This window comes from Meles meles, chromosome 7 (assembly GCF_922984935.1).
Source record: "Meles meles chromosome 7, mMelMel3.1 paternal haplotype, whole genome shotgun sequence".
NCBI lineage: Eukaryota > Metazoa > Chordata > Mammalia > Carnivora > Mustelidae > Meles > Meles meles.
The window spans coordinates 14,313,529-14,335,374 of NC_060072.1; the positions used below are offsets into that span (position 1 = coordinate 14,313,529).

Sequence of the window (21,846 nt, forward strand, 5' to 3'; positions counted from 1 at the left end):
TTTATATCAGTTCTGCAAGGGTCTTGCTGCCTCCTTGAAATACCAGCAGCTTCCAGCAACACCAAAGCCATAGAAAGGAAAGAAGGAAGGAGGGAGGGAGAAGAGACAAGACCAATTGTCATTTTCATTGAAAAGACAATAACAATTAACAATTCCACTTCCACAGTGTCCCTTTTTTTCCCACAGTACACAATTGATTACTTTTTTAGAAAGCTAATTTATAATCTTGACATATACTTTATTTTCTGCATCTTTGAGGTGATTTTCAAACTTTTATCTCATTACTTATTATAAAAATAATATGTGCTCAAATAGAATTCAAACACTAAAAAAGAATAAAAGTAAAAAGTAAATGGCACATACATATAGTAAAGTCACACCAAACATACTGAATATGCTCAGAGGAAAGAAAAATGAATAGAGACAGATAAGCAATTTAAATCGTGCAAGAAGTTCCTACTTTCTCCTCAATGAACAAACTTGAGAGGAGGCCCAAGAAGAGAGATGCATCCCCTTCTGCTCCCACAGGAACTGATAACAATTAAGGGACATTTAACATTTTACAGCGAAGTGAGTAGTTCTCACACAGCATAGGCCCTAAATACAGTCTAATAATTATTTTATCTGATGGTCAATGGAAAGACAAAAAAAAAAAATCTGTTCCAGTGTTGGAGGAAAACATTGAGAGGTGATGGAATTTTATATTGTCTCTTTTTTTTATGAAAATTCTTTTTTTTTAAAGATTATTTATTTATTTATTTGACAGAGAGAGAGAGAGAGATCACAGGTAGGCAGAGAGGCAGGCAGAGAGAGAGGACGAAGCAGGCTTCCTGCTGAGCAGAGAGCCCGATGCAGGGCTCGATCCCAGGACCCTGGGATCATGACCTGAGCCGAAGGCAGAGGCTTTCACCCACTGAGCCACCCAGGCGCCCCTATATTGTCTCTTTTTTTAAATTAACATATAATGTATTATTAGCCCCAAGGGTACAGGTCTGTGATATATTGCCTCTTATAGGTTATATTAGGATTTTTCAGAATAATTTTTACCACATATATCATCTTGGTCTTATTCTCATACTTTAGAACCAAATTCATACAATATACAACCACTTCATCTCCTCATTTTGCCTTCCCTCCCTTCCTTCCTTTCTTCTTTCCTTTCTTCCTTCCTTTCCTTCTTCCTTCCCTTCTTCCTTCCCTCCTCATGCCCTCCCTTCTTTCCTTTCTTCCATCATTCTTTCTTTAGTATAAATGAGATAACATCTTGCATACTATTTGGCAGTTTTCACCTAACAAATATCTTGACATATTTTCCATCAGCATATTCTATAGAACTAAAGTTTATTAAACCACCCCCTGCTGACAGTGCTATAAAGTGTACAAAGTCTTGGCACACATATCTTTGTATACTTGCTCAGGATTTTTGTAGGGTAAGTTCCTTGAAGTTTATTGTTGGGTCAAAGTGTGTGCACATTTTAATTTGCTAAATGACCAGTTGCCTTATATATATATATATATTTGTATTCCAGTGTGTATTCACTTTCTTCCCCGCGAGCAGTCATATAAAGGCTCTAACTTGTTTTTATTTTATTTAGTTTTCTGGAAGAGAGTAGGTCAATCAAGGTGAAGGAAGGTGAAGGTCATGGGAAGCTTCTAAGAGGATATGACTGTTAAACCAAGCCTTGAAAGATGGCCTGACTTTTCAACCCATGGCAAAGCACATTTCAGGCAGAAGCTGGAATATGAAGTCAAAGAGGCTCATGGAGCATGGCTGAGAAGTCCATATATCTGGGCAAATCATTGGCCGTAGGTGGTCTATACCTTAGCTCTCATGGCAGGCTCAGACACTTGAGTAAAATGCACAAAAATATAAGCAGTTACATTCTTTTTTTTTTTTTTAAGAGAGAGCACAATGTGGGGGAGAGCAGAAGGAGAGGGACAAGCAGACACCCCACTGAGCAGGGAGCCCAATGCAGGGCTCCACCCCAGGACCTTGGGATCATAACGTGAGCTAAAGGCAGACCCTTAACCAACTGAGCCACCCAGGCACCCAAGAAGTTACATTCTAATGGGAGAAAACAGACAATCAACAGAACACAAAGCCAGCTACATGACATAATAAATGGTGATAAGTACGATAGGAAATTAAGATCAGAGAAAAGGAACAGATAGTGTGCCTGGGGAGAGGAGCAGGTTATAGTCTTCCATAGGTGATCAAGAAAGCCCTCATGAGGAGGTGACATTTAATAATGACCTGCAGGGGGTGAGGGAGTGAACTTTGTAGATTTCTGGAGAAGGAGCATTCCACAGAGGGAACAGAAGGAGAAGGGCCCAAAGGTGGGAGAGATCCTGGTAAAGAGCAAGGAGGTCACATGACTGGAGCAGAGCCAGCAAATGAGGGGGGCAAGTGAAAGCTAAGGTCTTAGAGGCCCCAGGACTGGATGCTGGCAGGCTCTGCAGCCATTATAAGGGTTGGGCTGCTTTTCAGAGTTAACTGAGAAATGATTGGGAGGCTTTGAGTAGAGGGGTGACATGGTCTGACACATGGTTTAAACAGAGATCATTCCGGCTAAAAGAGAGATGAGGGCCAAAAATGGGGAGACCAGTACAGAAGTTGTGGGAATAATCCAGGTGAGTGATGATGGTGACTTGGACCAAAGCAAGGCAGTGGGGTAGTATAAAATGGTCAGATTCTGGGTATATTTTGAAGGCAGAGCTTTTAGGATTTGCCCATGGCTTAGACATGAAATGTGAAAGATAAGGAGTCAGGACAACTGCAAGATTTTGACCTGAGCAACTAGTGTGATTAAGCTGCCATTAACTGAGGTGGGGAGCACTTTCAGGGCAGAATTTTGGATCTCAAATGTGTGATTCCTATTAAACACTGAAGTAGAGATGTCCAGTAGGCCATCAGATATGTTAGAAGGAATTCAGGGAGAGGTCAGGGCTAAAAATATAAATAGATGAGTCATTAGCATGTAGATTGTTTTAAGACCCATTAGACTAGATGAGATCACTCAAGGAATGAGCATGGACAGAAAAAAGAGAAGAGGTCAGAGAACTGACCCCGAGACACTTTAATGTTACAAAGTCAGGAAGGTAGAGACTAAGGGAGGTGGAATGTGGGAGGCCAAGCAAACCAAGTGTTGGATTGACTATTGCTGCTAAGTCAAGAAAGATGAGGACAAAAACACTGTCCACTTGATTTCTTTGGAACACAATGTATTACTTTTAACCAAGTGTTGATCAAGCCTTCCTGGCCATGGATAGAAACCATAATACTTTGCATATCAGCCCCCATGTACTAAGTAGATGGTTTCACTTCCACAGGAATATCTTATTTCCAAGTCCTAAGGTAGGATTCCTGACAAGGAAAAGCACATATCATGTGCAGGACACTAGACTTAAGAATGGGGTCAAGTGACCTGAGTTCTAGCACTGGCTTACCATTTGCATCTTGAGTGACCTTGAGACCACCTCTAGCTCTCAGCTTCTTCAAATGCAATATGACGGGTGATGAGCAGAGGAGGCCTGACCAGGGGACCGCTGAGGTGCTCTTCATATGCGCTACTCAAAGCTATAATTCAAAGACACTTTCCTCTCTCTCAGTCCAGGCTGGCCACATAATTTGCAGGGTCACTTATTCAAAATGCAGGAAAACTATACCATTGGAGGTACTAAAACATAAAACTTTTCCTTTCTTCCATGGTCTCTAACTTGTCATGGGTTTTTTTTAAATCTGCTATTCAGTATCATTCTAACTACAGAATTTAATTTTTAAATTATTAACATGAATATTAACCACTTGCTTTTAGATTGTGCAATGCCAACTTTATATGTAAATACAAGAGCATTTAGCTCATATGCAGAATCAATGAAATGACACAAGTCATATTTCATAGCTTACACACGCATATGTATATATGTGGATGAATAGTGGAAATGCAACAAAAAGCTAACTCCACTGTTTTATTCCACTTCTCAATATGCATGCATTCTACGAACAGTTGCTACTTTTGGCTGACTGATGAGTAAGGAAGGACTAGAAAAAGGAACTCTGGGTTTCCTTATCTTTTCCTTTCCTTCTGTGTTATCATTTTCAGCAGAAGTTGCGGGCCAGTAGGAAAGACTATGGGAGGATTTCTTGGTTGTTTTTCTTAGAACACCATTGTCTTCTTTCTGCATTGGAAGCAAGTGCCAGTTCACACAGCAAGCATGGCCTCTCAGGGCTGTCAGCACTCCCGACTTATTCAGCTGTAGATGTCACACACATAGCTTGCATTCACTTTGAGTCTCACCGAACTCCCATGCATCACAGGTCCCCTGGGATTCTGTTCTCATGTGGCATCAAGGAGGCTGTCTGTGAAGCAGCTGGCAAGGAGCAGCAGTGGACATGTGCATGCACATAGACCCCTTTGCTCGTGTATGTGCTCCATTGTCACCACCCACTCTACACAAACTCAAAGGTGAGATTATTAAGAACTTCAGAGTGGACACAGGGGAGACTTAAACCAAGCATGGAGCCCTTCTGAGCATGGGGCTCTGTGACCTGCCCAGGACACACATCCAGGAAGCCCACCCTACTGTAAGTCTCCCTCTGCAAACACCATTATGGCACAGATCACACTGCCCATAAAGCTTGCATTGCCTTGGCTGTCTTCCGCCTTCAGACTACAAGGCATTTGGATCAGTTCTGGTACAGGGCATGATGCATACGAGGTATGTATCAAATGTTTGTGGGATGAGTATTACTGTAAGAACAAGTCATTCTCTAATACCTAGCCCATGGCCATGAGTGGGTTTTTTCCTTGACAGTTCCCATCTCCTCTCATTTTGTCCATTCACCATCTTCAGAAGCTCACAGTCTGAAGGGAGAATAGACATTGAAATAGAAAATTCATTCATCCATTCATGCCGTATGGGAGCAAGCACGGCTCATGGGACATATCACATGTTCAATGAGTATTGGTCATGAGGAAGACACAGTAAAGTCAAATGGAGAGAAGGCAAATAATTCAGCACTGAAAATGGAGTCTAGAGAATTGTGTTACAGAAACTCATCGAAGGCCCTATGGAGACACAAAGAAAGGACAGCTAACCCAGGACAGTTGCTCAGAAGAGATATCTTCTAGAGGAGAATGTCCCCGAAAGGAAGGGCTTTCCAAGCAGAGCAAGCCCCTGATGGGAAGGTCCCAAGATATGCAACAATGTGGCTCTCTTGGGCACTTGTATACTGTTGAGCTGGGTGTGATGGGAGAGGCAGTGCGAGATGAGACTGGAGGGCGAGCTTTCTTGGGACTTAGAACTCTGTAAAATAAATGCTATGGCAGTGGAACAAAGTGCTCTATAAGAACAAAAGAATGAGCTGCTCGTTTCTTATAAGGGCAATGACAGTTGGACTCAGTCTGAAGGGTGAGTAGGAGTTTACCTCAGAGAAAATTATGAATAGCATCCTAAATGAGGAGAATGGCCTGAAGTAATAAAAGAGCCTTTTGTCTTTAAGTAACGGTAAGAATTCAGTGTGGCTCAAATAGGGAGGGTGCTGAGATGCATAATAAAAATAATAGCTCACATGTATTGAGCATTTACTATGTGCCAGGTATTGTGCTGTTGCTATTGAATTAACCCATTTCCTCTTTTTAAAAGATTTTATTTATTTATTTGACACAGACAGAGAGAGAGAGAGATCATAAGTAGGCAGAGAGGCAGGCGGGGCGGGGGGGAGAAGGCTCCCCGCTGAGCAGAGAGCCCGATGTGGGGCTCGATCTCAAGACCCTGGGATCATGACCTGAACAGAAGGCAGAGGCTTAATCCACTGAGCCACCCATGCACCCCAGCCCATTTCCTCTTAATGACAGTCTTATGAGGGAGGTATTTCTATTATCCCCATTTTACAGATGGGGAAATTGGAAGGTTAAGTAACTTGGTCAAGGCCCCATAGCTAGTTAAGTGGCATATCTGGGAGTCGAGCCCAGGTCTATGAGATTCCAAAGCACATGCTTTGAAATATTAGCCATCCTCTTCCCATCATTGTTTGGCAATCGAGTCGAAGCAGTCAGAGAGCTTTGGAGGAAAAGGGTGAGTTCAGTTTGGGGCATCCAGAGAAGATGCTGAGAAGACAGCTATACATACATGTTTGTAGCCCAGAAAAGATGAACAACTGTAGTGAAGATCTGGGAGTCATCAGCTAATTTTTAGGCGCTGAAACCATGAACATGGATGTGGGCTTAGGACAGAACTCTCTGCAGCTTGGACATTTGCGAGCCAGATGGGGAGCAAAGGATGCTGACAAGGAGAAACTAGAGAGGTAGGGAGGCAAAAGTGAGCATGAAAACCCACATGCTACAGAGATAGTCAGTCAGACGAAGACTGCAAAATGGCCTGTAGGTTTTGCAAATGACCTCACAGTGACCTTGTGCAGACCAGTTTCCTGAGACTGGTAGATAAGGGGAAAAGGACAATTGATAGATTTATAATGAGACTTAGTGCAACTTCTCAGTTTTTGCTATTCATGAAAAAAAAAAATTTCATCCTTTGTAAACTACATTTCCTGATTTGGGGTACAGGAAAATGCAGTCACTGCATCAAGACGTCAGCTATAACTTGACTATGGGGTATTTGCAAGCCACTTACTTCCCTTCTTGGGGCATCAGCTTCCTCATCTGTAGACAAAGGTACTGGAAGAAACATATTCCTAAGTTTTCTCCCGGATCCAAAATTCTGTTCTCCTCCATTCCAGATGCTCTTTGAGGATGTCAGTGTTGATGAGGAAGGTGAAATAGGACTCAGGCGCAGGGAAAGAGAAGGGCCCCCTTTAACTGCTACAGCTGCCCCATGGGGCTTGTACCCTCTCGGTCTTGTTTGCTCCCCGGTCCTCCAAGGCAGCTGTTGGAGCCAATGATGAGAAACACATGTTTCTGGGCAGGCCTGGTGTTCCGCAGTGCCGCCAAGGGAGGGCAAAAAAGAAAAGAAAAAAAAAGAGAAAGGAAGGAAAGAAAAGAGCTTTGGTATTCTCAGCCTCCACAGACAATTCCCCCATTGATGTGCTGTGAGTCACGGCGGGCCGCCAGGCCATCGCGGTTTCTGAATCACTTCCTCCAAGAGGGGCTCTCCACTTGTTCCCCAGGCTGACTTTGGCCCAGGCAGGAATGCAAGGAGGTTGGGCCCTTCAGAGTGCCTCTGACTGCTCTCCCCTTTACTGGAGCTCCAGCAGCAGAGGTGGAGGTGCCAGACGCCAGGACAGGGGGCCTCAATGGAAGGTGGCAAAGGAGCAGGTTGAACTCGCTTGTTCCAGCTAATGGACCCTATTTCAGTGCTAAAACTCTTGCCTCCCTCCCTGGTTAGAGATGGAAGTGAAGTAAAAACCCAGATTAAAGGCCACAGTTTTCTCCAATGGGCACCAGACTCACCAAGTTTTCCATCTTCTTGGCCTTGATTCTCTGGCTAGGTGGACAGGCTGATCTCTTTTGAGCAGAGGTAGATGTAAAGTTGATCCTGGCCATTCCTCCAACAACACACATTAGTCTATTTTGGACTGCATCTCTTGATCTCCCATCTTTCCAACTTCCATTTTTGAGGACAAGGATATTAATGGCCCAAGATGCCCTCACCTGGGTGATGGTGTTAAAGCGAGAGTCTATTTTAAGTTCTTTCTTAGGATAAACTTCATTCATTCAACAAAGAGCTTTGTGCTCATTTTGAGCCAGATTTTGCATAGGCATCAGGGGTTCTGAGAGGAAATGAACATGGTCCTAGCTGGATCGAAGAGAAAGACTAATAAATCAACAATGGAAATTCAATATGGTAGGTGCTCTGGTGGAGGAGCCCAGAAGAGATCATCAAACACAAACTTGGGGATGGGGAAGCTCGGGGAAGGCATCCAGAAAGATTTGTTGGATTGAATAAGGTGACATTTAGTACCCTTTTCCTTTGTCCGGCCACCATTGCTCCCCATTCCCCTAGGGTTTTCCAGAAGATCAGTATGTTCACTGAACACTGGTGATGAAACCTCCTCTCAGCCCTTGTAGGAGATGAAGGGGTCTCTCTCCTCCACACCAACAGAGGGCACAGTTTCCCAATGACCTTGGCTGTTTGGGAAAATACTAGAATGCCGCCATCTTGTGGGCATGCTGAGCCATGTTCATTTTACAACTCTATGCTCCTGGGGCCCTTATCAGAGATGGGCTGACCTGGAAGGAATGCCCAAAAGAAACAGGGTCTGGCATGGCTACTTATCTGATTGTACTTACAGGTGAAGGGTAAAAACAATACCTTTTGAGAAGTCAGCTGTGTCCACATGTAGCTGGCTGGTCTCGCCTTACAGAGGTAGCTTTGGACAAAAAGCTTCTTTAGAGCACGCACCATGTCTTCATCTTCTCTGTGTCTGCCACAACTTCTACCAAAAGATTGGGAAAGTAATTAGTGCTCAGCTCATGGACGTTAGATGGAATCAGTCACTGTAAACAATCAACCAGAATGATAGCAAGGGCTCTCTCTGCCTTGTACCACTGTGTTCCTAGCACCTAGCACAGTGCCTGGAGTTACAAAAACATGTTATATGAATCAATGAAATCAGACACTTGAAAGTAAAGTTCTAGAAACAACAAATGTTGTTTGCTGGAGGAGAATAGAGACATTGTCTATATTGTCTAGTAGAACCTCCTCTTTCTTGAGTGCAGCACAGAAAGGTACAATGATTTGCCCAAGGTCACACAGCTAGTTTCAGAACTGGGACTAGTGGGCATCACTTGTCACCTGACTTGCCACTATGGTTGCCTGTCCAGGTCAGCCCACGCTTACACGAGGAACAAAGCAAAGCAGCATATCTGTCTAGAGCAGACACTTGTCTATAGTTATACTTGGTGGAAGAGCTTTCCAGTGAGAATTTCTGAAGTATCTTCACAAGGACTCTAATACAGGCCTATACTCCTGGGGAAATAAGGAATCTAGCTAGTGTGCTGAATATAGAGGTAAAGGATGTCTGGAAATCCAAGGAATATAGAAATAGCTGAAATGCAGTCACTGGACACAGAGAATTGATGCAGAAAGTGCCACAGCTATACCATAGGGTCCACATGGAACCCTTGTCTCCCCGGAGAGCTCATGAAATAACCCATGTCTTGATGGTGTATGGACTTGAGCTTCAGAGTGGGCAATGGATATCCAGATGAAGGAGCAGGCTAGCCCACATGTAAGAACAAAGGGTCTGGCTATCTCCCCAGTATCCCTAATGACCTCATTCTCTCCAGTTCACCCTCTGCCCTGTGCCACACTGATTTTTCTAACAATTGCCTGCTTAGTCTATTCATGGCCCCCCATTGCCAACAGGATAGAATCCAAATACCTTTGGCTTCCTTTTCATCTGGCCCACTACACCTCTTTAGCCATATGTTTCATCCCTTATCACCTATCCCTTCACACCTTGATCACCCTGCTTGCCTATCTTGAGTAAGTTCCAGGCCTAGAAACTCACCACTTGTTACCACTGGGACCTTAAGGAAATCACTTACCTCTCCATGCTTCCCTTTCCTCATCAGTAAAATGGAGATCCAAGGGCATCTACCAGACCGTGCTATTGTGAGAATCGATTTAACTGAATGTGAAGCTTCTAAACAGTGCCTAGCACATGTATGTTGTCAAAATATGTTAGGGGTAGTTACTATTACTATCACTAGCACATGTATGTTGTCAAAATATGTTAGGGATAGTTACTATTACTATCACTAAGTCCACCATGCTTCCTCACACTCCCATCCGTTTGCAAATTCTATTCCCTATGCCTATTCTATTCCCTATTCCTTCCCTGCCTTCTCCTTCAGATGGACAATGGCTCATCCTTCAAGAACCAGGTCAATGCGCCCTTTTTAACCACAGAGGAAGCTAATTGAACCCTCATCTTTGTATGCAACCTACTGCAGGTTCATCAGAAATCCCATTGACACCCTGAAACTCCCCATCAGTCACATGGGGTAATGGCATCTATGGATCATGATGCCTCATGGATCAGAAGGGTAACTCCATTGTCATCCTATAGGCTGCACAAATTACAAAGACCTTGACAAGCATGAAATATGTGTATTTTTGTAATTTGAGAAGGCATGTCAGCTGCCCTGCCTCTGGCCTCAGGGTTGGATCAGCCTGTACCTTGCTGTAGTGACCCAAGACCCAGCCTTCAGCTGTACCCTCTCCCTCTCATACACACTATCTCCATCTGCAGCCCGGGTCACCCACACTTGCTTCCCAGGCACTGGCAGCTCCTGGCCCACCCGTCCAGGGAAGGCTGGGACTGGCTGTTAGCACAGGAAGACAGCTTCTCATCCACCTCCTTCCAGTTCCCCCCCAGACTCTGGGAGCCACCTTGGCTGCCCTCATCTCCCCAGTAAGCCTCTGCCTTAACTTTTAAAAGTAAATTTTACTGTGTTTACCATAAAATGGAAAGGTCCCCTCCTGGCCCCCCACTCATTCTCCCTTGTTCCTCCCTCCTCCCCCACAGCTTGTTTTAATGTCCTCAATGTCATCTCAGGGCTTTTAACCACCTTTCCTTCATGCACTCATCAAGCATTGTGTGAAGCACTTATTCTATGCAAGGCATTGTGGGAGATTTCAGCAATGAGGAAGAGGCAAACAATGGGCTGGAAGGAAGGAAGGGGTGGCAAACGTGTGTTGAGGGTCTGCTCAATGCCGGCGCCGTGTCAGATACTTATGTCACTCCCCTGAATTTGCACCCCTTGGGGTAGGTTTTGTTACATAATCCCCACTTCATTGCAGACACAGCTGAGATTGGGAAATTTACCTGAAGTGACACCACTGCTCACTGGCAGAGATAAAATTTAAAACCGGCATCATTTCCCTAAAACATGGCACAGTAAGAGAGATGCATGCAATATATGGCGAAGGGGCATCCAGGGCCCAGGGATAAGCATTCTGAAGGCAGTGTTGGGTCAGATACCATCTTTGTCAGCTGTCATCACAAACACCCAAGACTGCTGTATTTCTTCCATATTCTTTAGCCCCAACCTTGCTGGAGAGAACTACAGATCTGTCATTTGAGTTATATGATGATGTCTCCCTGTTCCCTAAAACAGACACGGGACAACTGGGTGGCACCAAGAATGCTAGCAAAAACTTATGAAGAATGCATTACACATGAGAGTTTCACCTAGATGCTTTCTGTGCGCTGACTCAGTACAACAGCCTGACAAAGTTAGTGCTATTATTATCACCATTTTCGTAATAAAGACACAGGTACAGAGAGTGAAGAAACTGGCCTAAGATTACACCGCTAGAAGTGGCTGAGCTGGGATGTGAGCCCGGAGAGGTTGGCTTTGGAGTTTGGGCTCTAAGGAGTTCATGGTGCTGCCTCTTACTGGTTTAAAATGCAAATACTCTACAGATGGGGCAGTCGTGTGCTGGACAGCATGCCAGATGCTAGGGATACAATGGCAAGCAATTATGCATGGCCCCTGCCCTCATGTAACCCAACCTTTCAAGGGGGAATCAGCTAGCTATAAGCCGGCAACTTCAATAGTTCGGTCAGTGGCCTGGAGGCCAACAGGTGCAAGGTTATGAGTGGGCTCCAGATTCTGCCTGAGTTGAAATCTCTTTTCCTCCACTTCCCAGGGGTGTGGTCTTGGGCATGTTAGCAAACATCTCTGTGCCTCTGTACTGTCAGTATCTACACCTCAGGGCATCACTCTGGGAAGGATTAAATGAGATGGAGAGATGGTTACCTTAGTGCAACATGCTACTTAGCTTTGATTCCTGATTCAATCACTTCCTAGCTACATGACCTTGAGTGTTATTACCCCCGTGTGCCCCGGCTTCCTCATCTATTGAGTGGGAATGATGGTATCTACCTCATAGGGTCATCATCAGAATAGAATGGGTTAATGTAAAACAAGTAATCTATGAGAACTCGTTATAAAATAACTGTCATTAAAGTTGAATCTGTCCTCCCAGATATCACCAAGTGTTTCCACTAAATCCACTATTCTTCCTCATGCTTCCATCTCTTTGCACATGCTGCTCCCTATACGTGGAATGCCCACCCCTACCTTCTTTCTCAGATAGACAACAGCTCATTCTTCAAGGTCCAGCTCAATGCTCCCTTCTGCTGCCTCTCATAGCCCCTGCTTGGGAAGTTAATTATCTCACCTTTGCACATGTCCTTGGTTCCCCCACCCTCCCTCGTGCTCCGCAGACATGGGGCTAAATGCTGAGGACTCTGTGACACTTCCTTCCTAATTCCACATTGAATCATGTTGCCTGGGATCCGAGATGACTGTTAGTGGACTCTAAAATTTAGTAATGAACTTAAAAATGAGATGTCCTATGAGAGAGTTGTTAGAAACTCTCCCCAAATATAGGGCCGATCTATTATTGAATATGCAGTTTACTCTATATTTAATATTACTATTAGTCTATTGTGTGATGTTATTTATTGGCTGGTGCTGTAGAGCACATGGATTTCTAATACAAAATCGTTTGTGTTCTGGTTGGGTGGATTTTGTTTGTTTGTTCCTGAGACCCTAAAGAAAGAATTAAAAACAGGTATCTAGCAGGAACTGAGAAACAGTCTTACAACCCATCCTACATTGTCATGTATTCATGCTTGCCTCTCTCACTGGCACTGCCAACCTCACTGAGGTCTGCCTGGGTCAGACCAGTCTCTAACTGAATGTGAGTGGCCCCTGGCAGAAGGGTCACTTGGGCCTGGTGGCAACAACCTTCCTTAACAAGAGCCCCAGCCACCTCTCCACTAACTTCCAACTCCCCCTCAGGCACTTGGAGGCCTCTGCTTCCTTTCCATGTCACAGGAGAACAGAAGGTGTCTCCAAAGTGCAGAATCAGGCTCTCTCAGGCTGAGGCTGATAGAGCACAGGGAGGCGGAGGCAGGGAGGATGCCTGTGAGGAGGTCTCTTCCCAGGAAGTCCAAATGAGAATCAGGCAGAAGTCCCCTCTCCCCCTTACCTTCATCATCAGATTTCTCCTCAACCCAGAGAGGTCCTCAGAAATGGCACTTTAACTCAGGAGATGCAGGCACCTAGCTTCTCACCAGCCCCTCCCTCGCTTTTCTCTCTCTCCCTGTCCTCCTCCCATAGACCCTGAAGGTGGAGAAGGCGGACTTTATTTTCCCTCCTCTCTGGACTTCCCTATATCATGTCTTCCTCCCATGGGAATTTGCCCTTATGATTCTGCCTAAAGAACAACTTATATACAACTTAACTACAATATGAAGTGGAAAGTGGTAAACACCAAGAGATAAGGGACAGGCACTGAGACATTCTAAGGCATGGACCCCAACTCCAGCACAGAGAAGCAAAAAGCTGAAGAGGTAGGAGAGGGCCAGGCCTGGCATCTTGGGAGTGCAGGCTTTAAGCTGGATATTGACCTTCGACTGGGAGAGAGAGAGGCCATTCCAAGAGTGACACGGCAAGGCAAAACTTCAAAGACAGGAAGTCATGAGGCAAGTTGTCCTGTTTGGATGGCATATGAAGAAAGGACATCAAGGGGATCAGGGGAAGATAAGGCTGGGGCCAGACCACAGGAGGCATTGAATATGGAGTCAAGGAACTTGATCGGGGGTCGCTTGAGGAGATCGCCAAGGACAGATTAATTTTTAAAATCAGGTAAGACTGGACCCAGGCTTCGAGAAGGTGAAAAGGTAGCAGAATGAGCAGGATGGAGTTGAGGCTAGGAGTAGAGTCCAGACAAAAATAATCAGGATGAAGGGGAGTAGAATGATAAGGTGCGTGAAGGATATGAAACAGACAGCTTTAAGCAATCTGGCCCGTCAAGACTGCTCCTAAGGGACTTACCTATTGGCTATGACCAGTCTCTTCTCTAACACATGGGGCCAACAGAGGACATCTGGGCACTGTAGTCCCACACATGGTTCCCAGGAGCTGGCATTAAAACCAAGAAGGTCATCTGCCTCTGTCCAGGTAAACAGTTTCTGGAAGAAGTCATGGGTGAAGCCAGGCAGGTAATAAAGGTCAGTGTTACTTGTTCACAGAAACTACCTCTCTCTTACATTCCATGGGCTAGAGAACAAGGGTGGGAAAAGAAGCTGGCAGGTGGAAACAGATGCGTTTCCTGGACACTCACTCTAATCTTCAGGTGGTATTTGCAGATTAAAGAAAGTGAGCCTCAGGGACGTTGAGCAATTTTCTCAAGGTCACAAAGCTGTCAAATGGCAGAGTAAGAAAATGCACCCTAGGCTTCCTGACCACATCCACTTGATACACTGTCTTCTCCAAAACACGCTTCCTGCCTCCTGACCCCCAGTCTTTCCCCCCTGCATCTCCTGATGGGAAGTTGTCTGCCACGGAGGAGCGAACTAAAATTGTCTCCTACTGGGAGACCTCCCACTAAAACATAGTGTCAGCCCAGTACCTGCAGACAGCGGGCCAGGATTTGGTTCGAAGTAGGGTCCCAGTATTTTTGTCTCAACTTGTTTTCTTACCTTCTTTTTTTTTTCTTACCTTGTTTTTTAAAGGAAAGAGGGAGAAAATGTACAGGGCTGGGAAAAAGCAGTGGCAGGAAGGCAACTTGATAACTGATGATTTTCTGAGTGCTTCAGCCTGAAGGAAGCCAACAGCTGCAACATATTGGTTACGTGGAAATCATTAAGTCATTCTGGGAAGGAATGACAAATGCGTGCGCCTGTGTATATATGGTAGACATGTGTTTACGTATGGAGTGAGGCACCCACAGAGGGAATTGCCTCAATGCCGCCTCCAGGCCAAGAGAAGAAAAGAGAAATTCAAATAAAGCCCCATTGCAGGAGATGATTCTGAAAATCAAATTCTTGATTAACATGGAGCTTGAGCTTCAAACTTAAGAGGAAATCATTTCTTCCTTGACATCTAATCAGAGATGGGCTCCCAGCAAGAAGTGGCGCGGTGGGTAGCATCTGCCTCGACAGGGTGTGAGGAGCCCTCTGTTGTGACTTCTTTGTCGCTAACTAGAATGTGATCCTGAGGAAATTTCTGTCCTCTTTCGGGTCTCAGTTCCTCAAATATAAAGTGAGGGGGTTTGACGAGATGGTCTCTGACATCACTTCCTGCTCTGACAGACTGTCAGTGTGCAGTACATCCTTATAGCATAAATTCTGAGACTGAGCTACTGCTCTTAGAAAGAGCTGTCTGTCCCCCCACCCTCAACCAAAAAAGGGTTTCCTTTAGTAAAACCAAATTTTTATATAAATCTCATTTGCCTGGTTGCATGTATCTGTTTACATTCACAATTACGTTATGCCCCAAAACTAACTCCCTAGGGTATAAGACAATGAAAGATAAACAATTATTTACTTCCAGCAAAGGTGCTCACTCCCTAGACCTGGATGCACAGAAGGACAGAAGCACATCATGGTTTCTGGGACAAAGAACTAGCTTCTCCAGTCTTGGCCTCTGAATTAGTAACACATGGACTTGGAGGCACCGGAACCCACCTCAACCCACTTGAGGTCTGTCCCTGGGCCATGGAGAAATCTGGCTGTCATTGCTACTTTAAATGTGTGTGTTGGGGTGGGAACTTCAGGAAGAAGAGAGCAGGAGCTAGCTCTTGGTCAGACCCAATTTGATCCTCTTGATCCTCAAGGTAGATACTATTTTCATCTCTGTCTTCAAGTAACTGGCAGAGGTTGGACCCAAACCAGTTCTTCTACATTCCAATAGGTGTAGACTCTTAACCCTAACACTCTAATGCAGGGTCTCTCAACCTCAGCACCATTAATATTATAGACTAAGTAACTCCTGGTTGTGAGGGTGTTATGGACTCAACATTTATGTCTCCTCAAAATTCTTATGTTGAAACCCTAACCTCCAATGTGATGGTATTTGGACATGGCATTTGGGCTTTATGAGATAATTAGGTTTAGTTAGGTGAGGAGGCTAGGACCTTCGAGATGGGGTTAGTGCCCTTTATAAGAGGAGGAAAAGAGAGATTTCTCTTTCTGTTCACATTCACATGCCTGGAAAAGACCACATGAGTACACAGAAAGAAGGTAGCTATCTACAAACCAGGGAAGGCTCTCACCAGGAACTGAATCTGCCAACACCTTGATCTTGGACTTCCAGACTGCATAACTGTGAGAAATAATTGTCTGTCACTTAAACCACCCAATCCATGTTATTTTGTTATAGCAGCTCCAGCTGACCAAGACAGGGGACATTGTAGAATGTTTAGAAATATCCCTAGCCTCTACCCATTAAATGTCAATATCAATCTCTCTAGTTGTGACCACTAAAAATATATCTGGATATTACTAAATGTCTGCTGATGGGGAAAATTGGCTCTAGGTGAGAACCACTGTTCTAATGTCAACCCACAGTAGGAGGAGGAAATGGCAGCCACAAGGCCTATAAAACACTGTACTCAAATTCAAGTCCAAGGAATGAATCCAGAGATACAGTTGGGTGTGGCATCAGTAGCAATTAGGAAAGCATGGAGCAGATCAGATACATGGCAAGCAGGTCCATGATTGCAGATATGAACAAACTACGATATTCAGAGCACCTCTTTGTGAAGAGATGTTAAGAATGGCTGAGTTGATGGGGCAGGTGGCTAGCCCAGCCAGTGGAATATGTGGCTCTTGATCTTGGGGTCCTGAGTTCAAGCCCTACATTAGGCATAGATCTACTTAAACACACAAACACACACACACACACACACACACACACACACACAGAATGGCTGAGTTGGCATACATCTGAACAGGCCTTGTTGACCTTAGTTCAAAGTCTTTTCATTCATTCACTCAAGAACCATGTGTCAAAGGCCTGCTCAGTTCCAAACACTGAGCTGGCCCTGGGAAGCCAAGATGAATGAGCAGTGCCTTCCAGAAGCATGCATTCTGTAGAGAAAGGAATGTTAATAATGGCATTGGTAATAACAACCTTACCCAGATGTCAGATGGAGATCTCCTGATCCTTCAGGATCTAAGGGAAATTCCTTGGCCTCCCTTGGATTTTTGCTTATCCCTGTTGGGCTCATTCTCTCCAGTACACACAGTCTTTGGGGCACTGGTATCCCCAGGCCATCATCCCATAGCATATCAACCATAACATCAAGTACAGCTGCTTCTCCCATTCCCCCCACAAACAACAATCTCTCCCACTAGGAATGGTGTATTTAGTAAGTGCACTGGTGACCATAATCAGGTCCAGGGAAGGGGTCTCCTCTCATGACACAGAGTCTTCCCTGTCCTCTCATCTTCATCCTCAACACCCTCCCAGTTCACCAAATCTCCAAAATCTCATTTTCCTGTGCAGGGTATTCCCTGACATCCATGAGGCCTTGGCTCTAGCTTATGCCAGGCCCTTCGGGAAGTTTACCTTCCATCCCAACCACTCACCAAACTATTTTCCCCACAAAATCTTCCCTCCCTAAAGAGAATCGTGGAAGCAGCTGTTAGAAGTTAATAAATAAATTCATACCAATATAGTAGGACTTGGTATTGTTAATAATATTTGGGGCACTCTACCTAATGTTAGGCAATGAGCTAAGTGCCTAATGTGCATTATTTCATTTAATAATAGAATGGGATCATTACATCACTGTGCAGTAAACACCAGTAGAGTAATTCGACCATACTCTCTAGTGTTCAAATCTCAGTTTCTTAATAGCTGTATGAGCTTGGGTTTTTCACTTTACTGCCCTGTGCCTACTCCTTTTTTTTTTTTGTAAAAATTTGTAAAATGGGTTAATAGGAATATCTCCTATTCCTGTTAGGGTTGTGGCAGAGATTGGGAGGGTAAACAAAGGTGTAAAGTGCTAAGAACAGTGTCGGGCACTTAGTACTCACTCAGTAAATGTTGGCTGTTACTTAATCACTGAAGGATTAACAGAGGGATTTGGGATTGAGTCTGCTTATGACAGGGACAGATCTCATGGCAGGGGAATGGAAGAAGTGTTCTAAAGGAAGAGCAAGAGTTTACCCCAAGAATATCTGATGCCCTGAATTTTATGAAATGAACCCCTGCTGGTCATGCTTTCTCAACCTTGTCAGCTTTCCCTCTTGGCTTTCCCCATCAATTTCTCATTCCCACAAGGCTCAGTGAGACACTTGGGAAAATATTTTCCAAAATAAATTTCAGTCATCATTTGACCCAAACCACCCGATTCTGTGACCCAGCCCTGTCTACTAATGTTACCACCCTGTCCCTATTTAGACTGAGGTTTCATAACCACTCAGCCCTTTACCAGGGCTTCCCTGTCCTGCCCCCTCCTGTATGAGTCATCCTGTGATGTCATAGTCCTAGATTTATGATGTTGGCCAATGTGGTCTCAGGGATGACTATAGACAGGACCAGCCTTAGGCCCAGCTGTTAAACCAGTCCCATGATGTTCTGCCTCCCACCACCCCATTCTTCCATGATGTAGTGGAAAGATCATGTTCTGGGACTCTTGGTCACCTCCAAGCTCTGTTCTTTCCCCTGCATGACCATGGACTGGGAGGGCTTTCTCCAAGTCCATTTCCTTGGGTTTCTCCAAGTCTTAGTAAACAGGGATGTTTGAGGACCAAATTCAACAGCTAAGTAAAAGCGCCTGAGCAGGTGCATAGTAGGAGTCATCGACAACTATCAACACAATTATCCTGCATTAAAGGGCACCCCAAAGCTCAGTGGCTGGAGAAACAGCCATTGTGAGGAAATTAGCTGATGCAGACTGGGCCTTGCAGGGCTTGGCTCTGCATGGACTAGCGAGCTGGCCAGGCAATCCTCAGCAGGGCAAGTGCAGAGGGACAGGAGGGCCTTGCCCAAGCACATGCTACCCCACTGTTTGCCTCCTGACTGCTAGTGTTCTGTTGGCCAAAGCAAGTCACGTGGCCATATCCGAAATTAAGAGCAGGGATGTATATTCCTCCTTGGAGGAAACTCCAAGGCACCTGGCAAGAAGTGGGATACAGAGAGAGGGAAGAATTAGTAACAATGAGGCACTCACTGACAGTATATGGTCAGGACACACTTGTTTCCTTACTTCCAACTCTTCCCCCACACCCAAGGTCTCTTGGTTTCACTTCAATCCTCATCCAAACTCACTGTGAGAATGTGAAATAGGTGAAGGGGACTAAGCGCTACAGACATGTAGTTATAAAGTAAATAAGTCATGGAGCTGAAAAGTGCAGCATGGGCAGGACTGTCAATAAGACTGTAGTAATGCTATGTGGTGACTACACTTATTGTGGTAGCTCTTGTGTAACATACAGAATTGTTGAATCATCTGGTTACACACCCGAAACTAATATAACATTGTATGTCAACTACACTTCAATTAAAAAAAAAAAAGATTTAAAAAAAAAACACACACTGTGAGGAAAGAATGTAAATTCACAAGCTCATCAAATAAGCAACCACTAATACCTCAGTATTCCAAGGGTACTTTTCTAACAACAACAACTGTAATTGTTCACCTTGGTATTTACTGTGCAGCAAGCTCTGTATTCAGTTTCTACTCTATGTGCATTATATCGCTTAATCCTTACAGCAACCCCATGAAGTAATACCTTCTCATCTTTTGTTCTTTTTCTTTTCTTGTTTGTTTAAAATCAATTAATTAACACATAGTGTACTACCAGTTTCAGAGGTAGACCTTAGTGATTCATCAGTTGCATTTAACACCCAGTGTTCATTCCATCAAGTGTGCTCCTTAGTGCCCATCACCCAGTTGCCCCATTCTCATTTTATAGCTAAAGAAACCAAAGCTTTGAGAAGTTAATCAACCTTCTGAAGGTCATACCCCCAAAGTCAAGTCTCAAGTGCATATATATTGCACCAATGCTGTGTGCTTCCCATTACACCCTTGAGGGCAGAGTGCTGACTGGGGACAAAATTGGTGTCCCCAGACTTCAATCATCAGTCTCAAACTGTACAATTTTTACCATATTCATGAAATATCCATAATTGTAATTCATAGAATTATTAATTATTCCTTAAATTTGATCCATTTTAACTTAAATGTATTTTTTAAAGATTTTATTTATTTGTTTGACAGAGAGAGAGAGAGAGAGATCACAAGCAGGCAGAGAGAGAGGGAAAGCAGGCTCCCTGCCGAGTAGAGAGCCGGATGTGGGACTTGATCCCCGGACCCTAAGATCACGACCTGAGCCAAAGGCAGAGGCTTAACCACCTGAGCCACCCAGGCGCCCCTTAAACATATTTTAAAATAAACTCTATGATTCCCTTAAATGGAAAACCAATGTCTCCTTCCATAAACAAAAAAAGGGAACCACAAAAAATTTTACAAAAATGAAGAAACATTATAAAATTCACGCTAGAGACCCTTGTCTTTTGTGAGCTCCAAGAGCAAGTTGAAAGTCGGCAGGTGTGGGGATAAAGAACACCAACCTGAGACTCTCCTTGATGGAATCCGAAGGCTGGACAGTCACTTTGAAAGAGAGTAACCTTCTCATGATGTACTGCAGTCTATTAGGCACTACATCTAAGCATCACCAATATCCTTGCAGGAACCACCAGGAACTCCAGCCCAGCCTCCTATGCCTACCACCTTAGAGGAAGAGCCCTCAGCAGGTTCAGAATAAGACCACCAAGAGACTTTCTTAGAGATCCCTTGATCCCTCTCTTGCTGACCTTGGGTTTGGTCTCCATAGACCTGGAGAAGAGACTTTCTTGATGGTGTCTTTCACAGGCAAAGGCCGGTTTCCTCATGACAGAGAGAATAAGGAGAAGAGAGAAAATCCAGACAGGTAAAACAAGTGACGAGACCAGCTGCAAGCCTGTAGCAGTCCCAGGGATATACACACCTGACCTGATTCAAGTCCTGGGGAGGTCCACTTGGTTGCCCAGCCACACCGGGCAGGAGCTTCTTTGGAATTAGCCTTGTCTTTTACCCTGAGGCTTCTTACTGTCTGTGCAGAATTGCTTACCAAAAATCCCCCCACCAGGAGCCCAGCATGTCTCTACTCACACCACGTGCTCCACCTGAAATACCCACCGTTAGCCTGTCTCCTCTGAAATCGAACTGCAAAGGAAAGGGACACATATGTGCTGTCCCTGTATTCCTGCAACATCCACCTCTGTCCTTCCCACCATGTCTTTGTTTCTCAGACTGCCCACAAAGGCAGCCCCATCAAGTGCCCCCACCCCTCACTCCAACCTGGGAAAACTTCATCGAGAGTTTGCAGAGCCTGGGGACACCTTGAGAGGGTATCCCTGCACCTGTAACACTGCCTTGATATCTTCCTGGAGCACCTCTTATAATACATTCTGCTCTGTCTTTATTTATCTATCATCTGTCATCTAGCAAAAACATCTAGTGCAGAGAAGTACTCAAGAAATGTTTAAAACTCAGACATAAACCTTTATGACAACTGCCAACATCAAGCAAGCATGTGAGTAGGAATCTCAGCCCACCACCATCCCCAATGAGTCAGATGTAAGAAATGGAACTGGATTTTTCTATGGTTCAACTGATCATCTATTTCAAGAACTGACAAGGACAACACCCAGTCAGTTTGGGATTCCCTCGCTTTCTCCTAGAGTTGTGCCCAAGTTTAGGAGTTTCATTTAGTTCCAAGGTAGTGGGAGGGAACAGTTAGTGTCAGTGTCATTGGTCCAACTGGTATCACTGGAATGTCTGTCCCCTGTGGTCCTGAATGGATGGTCCACCCAGGTTGAATCCAATCAATTCCATTCCTTTGGTTCCTTTCTGGTCCCTCTGCTGCTTCTTTGTCCCTCTGGGATGCACAGGAATCTTTCGGCTCTTCTTAGAGCTCTCATTAGGCACAGGAAGTTCTGCTGGAGGCTCCGTCCACCTACCCATTTCATGTAACCATTTTTTCTCTAGAGTCTTGCTGCCTCCCCAGTGATATAGTTCTCCAGAAAA

The 21,846-nt window shown here is 44.6% G+C and overlaps 2 protein-coding genes across 6 annotated transcripts in view; one reads left to right on the top strand and one right to left on the bottom strand.

Annotated features, from left to right (window-relative positions):
• The window catches only part of SYN3 (synapsin III), a 462,269-nt gene that overhangs the window by 334,241 nt on the left and 106,182 nt on the right, over positions 1 to 21,846 (top strand). The window lies entirely within an intron of this gene.
• LOC123946194 overlaps positions 1 to 21,846 on the bottom strand; it is a 34,881-nt gene that overhangs the window by 1,856 nt on the left and 11,179 nt on the right. For 2 of the 4 annotated variants that reach the window (XM_046011480.1, XM_046011479.1), the window contains 5 exons: positions 14,484 to 14,599; positions 13,818 to 13,954; positions 8,272 to 8,395; positions 7,410 to 7,610; positions 6,634 to 6,927 (listed from right to left, as the gene is read on the bottom strand). In XM_046011480.1, coding sequence (XP_045867436.1) covers positions 6,634 to 6,927; positions 7,410 to 7,610; positions 8,272 to 8,395; positions 13,818 to 13,954; positions 14,484 to 14,599 — 872 coding nt within the window. The remainder of the gene's footprint in view (positions 1 to 6,633; positions 6,928 to 7,409; positions 7,611 to 8,271; positions 8,396 to 13,817; positions 13,955 to 14,483; positions 14,600 to 21,846) is intronic. The other 2 variants (XM_046011483.1, XM_046011482.1) reach the window with 2 other exon arrangements.